The sequence below is a fragment of the Tachysurus vachellii genome, chromosome 25 (assembly GCF_030014155.1).
Source record: "Tachysurus vachellii isolate PV-2020 chromosome 25, HZAU_Pvac_v1, whole genome shotgun sequence".
NCBI classification, from domain to species: Eukaryota; Metazoa; Chordata; class Actinopteri; order Siluriformes; family Bagridae; genus Tachysurus; species Tachysurus vachellii.
In genome coordinates, this window is record NC_083484.1 from 4,645,001 (window position 1) to 4,651,507 (window position 6,507).

Consider the following 6,507-nt stretch of genomic DNA (forward strand, 5'->3'; position numbering starts at 1 on the left):
AGATAAGAAGTGATATTAATACTAAATATGAAACTTAAATTGAAAATCATGACAATCATGTGTGTGTGTGTGCATGTGTGTGTGCGTGCGTGCATGTGTGTGCGTGCGTGTGTGTGTGTGTTTTACCATTAGAATGCAGTTGTCTGTGTTGCTCTGCACTCGTTCGCTCGGTTTCTCTCGTTCACTGACAGTTGGTGAGACAGTGTTTTTCTCTTGCTGAGCGCGCCGATCGTCCGCTATCCGTTTCAAGATTAACTCTCGGTCCTGAGAACATACACACGTTTATACATGCACCTCTAAACCTACAACGCCACAAAATAAACATGAACAAAATAAAGTGGCACAGTTGACAAAAATATTCTAGTTACTTGAAGTGAGTTAAAGACTCCAGGAGGAATAAACAAAAAGACAACCAGAGGGGAATCGAGTTATGAGTTTTCTCTGTTATGGCTTTTAATTTACACACGGAGTGTAAATGTGTGTGTGTTTTTTTTTTTCTTTTATGAAGTTGATACTGGGGTGTAACACAATCCAGCACTGCACCTTCATGTCAATATTCTTTCCTTTTCCCCACAAAAACTTCATACTCATGTGCTTAGTCATGCCTACATGAAAATGAAGACCTTCTACTCATGCAATTGATTTATGTTCTAGCCTGTTGGATCACAGTCCTGATGAATGAGCTGCTGCTGTTGATGTCATTGGAGAACTGATTTAGTCATCACACACCATAAAACAAGAAGAAAGTCTTTCATAAACCTGTAATTGATGTGATAGTATTATATAACGTAACAGTGTAAATTTAGACATGGTGTGTGTACCTGTAGGATTTGTCTCTTCTCAGCCCGAGCCTGTTCTGCTGCTCGCTTTCTCTCCTGATAGAGAAAGTCGTCGCTCTGCTTTACTCGAGACTTTACAGGTTCAGTTTCTGCTGTAGGATGATGCAGGACCAAATGAGCACCTTCAACACACACAGAGAGCGAGGTTTAATAGTGTGAGGTTTAATAGTGTGAGGTTCAATAGTGTGAGGTTCAATTGTGTGAGGTTCAATTGTGTGAAGTTTAATTGTGTGAGGTTTAGTAGTGTGAGGTTTAGTAATGTGAGGTTCGATAGTATGAGGTTTAATTGTGTGAGGTTTTTGCTGTGAGGTTTAATAATGTGAGGTTTAATAGTGTGAGGTTTTTGCTGTGATGTTTATTACTGTGAAGTTTACTAATGTGATGTTTAATAGTGTGAGGTTTAATTGTGTGAAACTGAATAATATGTGCTACAATAGTGTGAGGATTTTTGGTAAGAGGTTTATTAGTTTGAGGTTTGTTAATAATTCTTAATATGAAGTTTGTTAATATGAAGTTTAATAGTGTGAGGTTTTAGGTGAGGAGATTATTAGTATGAGGTTTATTAGTATAAGGTTTATTGCTGTGAGGTTTATTACAATAAGGGTGGTTAGTCTGAGGTTTATTAACTTGAGTTTTGTGAGTGTAAGGTTTCTTTGTGTGAAGTTTGTTACTGTGAGATTCAAAATCCAAAGCTTTATCAGCGTGCAGTTTATACCTTTTGCCTCAGTCTGAGCTCCTTGAACATCTTTAGGCCTGTTAAACGCAGTGATAGCATTTGAAATTTGCCCAGAATGTGGCACTAATGTGTGTCTCGGACTACCACCCTGTACAATCCTACACACAGCATCAGAGAAAGAAAAATAGAAACATACGGTTCAAAAACAGTAATAAAGCAAAGAGTGAGATATTATTTAGAGATTTTTATGAAGTCTTACCATTCAGCTGCCTCTGGTACAGAGAAACATCCAGCCTGAAATGCTGCCTGAATCTGATCCTCAGTGAATCCCATTTCACTGAGAGTGAGCATGAACTCACCGAGCGTCTACATGTGAACACACACACACACACACACACATGAAGCATGCACACACACATGCAGCACAAAGACACACACACGCAGCACAAAGACACACACGCAGACACACACACAGACACACACACACACAGACACACACACAGACACACACACAGACACACACACAGACACACACACAGACACACACGAGTGAGTGATGGGCATGAATGCATTGTTTTGACATCACCACCCAACCATTTCACCTCAGAAGCACTGTACTTTATCTGTTGTAGCACTTTTAGTTTAAAACTCCTGTGTGCTGTTATTACAGCATTATTACTGAGCTGCACTGCAGTCAAACCCCCAGATGTATTTTTTTAGATGTATTTTACGGCTACAAAAGTCACTTTATCATAAAGACTCTACACATATAAAGTCATTTACTTCTAGACACGCAGGTAAATAATGTTCCTGCAGATTTGGGACATGTTTGTAAACATAAACATCTTTAAACTGCGTGTAACTGCTGCATTAATCTGCACGACTTCTACGTAGCTTCCGGTTAAAGTTTACAAGACCAATAAAATGTTTTCCACAACAAAACTAAAGCGATGTTGAACATTTCACTAAAAACATAAACATTACAACTCGGACTGAGTCTAAGTGCAACTTTCAGTGTTAAATCTCACCGTTGAAGACGCCATTAAAACCGCTTTAAAGTGTTCGATCCGAATCCGCCATTTAATCCGAAATAAAGAAGTGTTTAATGTGTTTGTCAAACTGCCGAAGCAGTTAAAAAAACACAACAAGATGCTTTTTATCGCAAAAAAAGGTACAATTATAATCCGCTGACAGTAAACAGTGGGCGTGGCAAAATGCCCATATGATTAAAACTTCCTGGTTCTTCTTCTTCTTCGTCTGTGCTGTTAATGTCGGGTCTTGTAGCTGTTCTGTGCGCCGCCTGCTGGGTGTTACATGGTCGTCAGAGTCAGAATCAGAGTCAGAATCAGAATCAAGTTTATTGGAAAAAGTTTTTGACTGAAACAAGGAATTTGGTTCCAGCTGTTTTACATTAAAACAAATTAAAATAAATATAGAATATGTTTGTCTCCGAACAACAACGATGAGATCCAGACGTCTTTTATCCTTCACAGATTATAAGAACAAATGACAATTTTTAGTCCAAATTAATAAACTTCATAATTCTGTAACTGTATCTCTCTCTCTCTCTCTCTCTCTCTCTCTCTCTCGCTCTCTCAAAAAAAAACAAAAAACAAAATTACTCCATACATCTTATCAACTCTATTTGTGTATCTATTTAATACTTTATACACAATTAGTAGGTGCAATGTACTACTTCTACAAAATTTATTTACAGTATATGTTGTTGTTGTTGTTACAGCTGCAGACCTTGTGGGCCACATATTTAATTGGGCACAGGTTTTATGCTGGATGCCCTTTCTGATGCCCATTTTATCCAGGCTTGGGAGCAGCACCGAGGGTTAGCGCTCTGGTGTCCGGGTTAGTGAAAATATGTATATTCAGGCTAACCCGGACAAGGGGTATATACATTCATTCATTCATTCATTCATTCATTCATCTTCTACCGCTTATCCGAACTACCTCGGGTCACGGGGAGCCTGTGCCTATCTCAGGCGTCATCGGGCATCAAGGCAGGATACACCCTGAACGGAGTGCCAACCCATCGCAGGGCACACACACACACTCTCATTCACTCACGCAATCACACACTATGGACAATTTTCCAGAGATGCCAATCAACCTACCATGCATGTCTTTGGACCGGGGGAGGAAACCGGAGTACCCGGAGGAAACCCCCGAGGCACGGGGAGAACATGCAAACTCCACACACACAAGGTGGAGGCGGGAATCGAACCCCCAACCCTGGAGGTGTGAGGCGAACGTGCTAACCACTAAGCCACCGTGCCCCCCGGGTATATATATATATATATATATATATATATATATATATATATATATATATATATATATATATATATATATATATATATATATATATATATATATATATATATATATATATATATATATCTTATATCTTATACTGCATTCTCGGTGGAGTTTCAGATATGTAATGTACAAACACATGCCCTTTTTTAATGCCACACTGTTTTATTTATTTATTTATTTATTTATTTATTTATTTATTTATTCAAAACAAGGAAGGAAACAGCACTTCTACTTTTTACTAACCAACTTGATCTTATGCAATTTTATTTTGTAAGTTTGGTATGAGTGTGAGTGCTAAGAGCCTGAGTAACAGCCCAGCACTGACACTGTTATCTGAGGTTCAACATTGTTACTAACTCGGATCAGTTACATCAGTACCCCCTCTTACGCTACACATTCCTGAACACATTCTGGCATTCTTACCATCCTTTGTTTATTGTAGTAAAATATCTCACACATAATCCTGAGTTCTGTGTAATATCATTTACAGAAGTCCAAACACATTTACACAACATCAGAATCAACACATTCACATGCAAAGCACACATCAGCTTTACATTAAAATATCGGGTCAATTTTGTACAAGAGCAATATTTTTGAGGGGAGTAGCTGAGAAAGACCATTTATAGTGTTGTAATCTAAAAAGGAAGCTGTAACTGTAATAGAAAGAAAGAAAGAAAGAAAGAAAGAAAGAAAGAAAGAAAGAAAGAAAGATCTGTCTGGTGATTTAGTAGTCACCAGTAGTTAGTTGGTCTCACACCTTCAGGGTTGGGTGCTTGAGTGCCACCTCTTCTCTGTATGTAAGAAGTTTGCATGTTCTCCCAGTGCTTCATGGGTTTCCTCCCAGTAATGCAGTTTCCTCCCCCAGTCCAAAGACACGTGCTGTATGTTGATTGGTGTCACAAAATTGTCCTTAGTGTGTAAATGGGTGTATTAACACACTAGAATGAATTTGCTTTTAGGTCTGAGTATAAGCTGCCATTTGTCCCTCATTTTATTGTGGTAACTGTATTTTAACAGCACTGTTTCACACAAATGTGGAAGGAGCACATACATCAAAAAGGGTTCATTATTGCTGGATGTGAGATTATTACATGACGTTAGATTATTATTGGAAAAATCTGCACAAAAAAAAACACTCTCTCGTGCTCGCTCTCTCTTTCACACACACACACACACACACACACACACACACACACACACACACACACACACACACACACACACACACAGAAGAACACACACAGTTGAAATGTAAGCTACCTTATTATTTTCTTTGGTGTGTCTGTGAGTTGCAGGTTTCAGTTCTCACACTACGGGGGTGGGGGGGTGGGGGGTTGGGACACGACACTATTTGGTTATTAAGCAATATCCTTTCTCTTACTTCTTCTTATTAATCATAAAAAAAAGGATTATATATTGTTGGTATGTATAATAATCGACACAATGCATTAGCAGTTGTCTTAAAAATTAAACACACACACACATTTACACAAACAAAGTTTGTGTGCGTTACAGCAGAGTTCTGCACACAGCTGTAAGTTTTCACATCACACTGCTCAGTGTCTCTGTGTCTCAGCGTTCTGGTGAGAATCAGCGCTCTGTCAAGAAGCCATGAAACAGATGAGAGAATAAAATTAGAGAGGAACCAGTTCTTTTTGTGAAAGTGTCACATCAGCATCGGTGGCAGCTCACGGGACAACAAGCGATCCAACAGAACTGCACCTGAATATCCTCAGTGCACCTTTTTACAATTCGAATGCAATTCTGATTTGTTGTGAGAAATGTGGTGAATAGTTATTTGTCCTTCAGAAGAATGGTGATCGGCAAATTGTCTTTGAGAATTGTGGTAATTATCAATTTGGCTTTGGGATCATTGGTGGTTGATCGGATTATTTGCTGTTGCAAGATATGGTGATAAGTGATTTGGCTTTGGAAACTATTGTGATTAGTAAATAATTGATTTGCTATTGTGAAAATGTTTTTTTCATTTGTCATTCAGAAGAATGGTGATCAGCAATTTGTCTTTGGGAACTGATTGAAGTGATTTGTCTTCAAGTTTTATGGTGATTTTACTTGTTTTTTATGGTGATTAGTTATTTGTTCTTGAGATCTATTGTGATCCCTGAATTTCCTTCGGAATTAATAAACTATCTATCTATCTATCTGATGTGACGTGACATACAGCTAAGTGACCCATACTCTATCTATCTATCTATCTATCTATCTATCTATCTATCTATCTATCTATCTATCTATCTATCTATCTATCTATGTATTTCCAGATCTAAGTATGGTGACCATACTCTATCTATCTATCTATCTATCTATCTATCTATCTATCTATCTATCTATCTATCTTTCTATCTATCTATCTATCTATCTATCTATCTATCTATCTATCTATCTATCTATCTATCTATCTATCTATGTATTTCCAGATCTAAGTATGGTGACCATACTCTATCTATCTATCTATCTATCTATCTATCTATCTATCTATCTATCTATCTATCTATCTATCTATCTATCTATCTTAGTGATTTGTCCTTGAGATCTATGCTGATTAGTAATTTGACTTTGGGAACTGTGGAGATTAGTAATTTGTTTTTGAGGTCTATAGTGATAATGATTTGACTTTGGGAACTTTGGTGATTAATA

General features: G+C 37.7%; 1 protein-coding gene across 1 annotated transcript in view; it reads right to left on the minus strand.

Moving 5' to 3' along the window:
• si:ch73-173p19.1 (uncharacterized) overlaps positions 1 to 2,737 on the minus strand; it is a 10,967-nt gene extending 8,230 nt beyond the window's left edge. The window contains exons 1-5 of the mRNA XM_060861983.1: positions 2,544 to 2,737; positions 1,775 to 1,881; positions 1,555 to 1,673; positions 822 to 961; positions 127 to 264 (exon numbers count right to left, since the gene is read on the minus strand). Coding sequence (XP_060717966.1) covers positions 127 to 264; positions 822 to 961; positions 1,555 to 1,673; positions 1,775 to 1,881; positions 2,544 to 2,558 — 519 coding nt within the window. The 5' untranslated portion in view covers positions 2,559 to 2,737. The remainder of the gene's footprint in view (positions 1 to 126; positions 265 to 821; positions 962 to 1,554; positions 1,674 to 1,774; positions 1,882 to 2,543) is intronic.
• Positions 2,738 to 6,507: the final 3,770 nt, after the last annotated feature.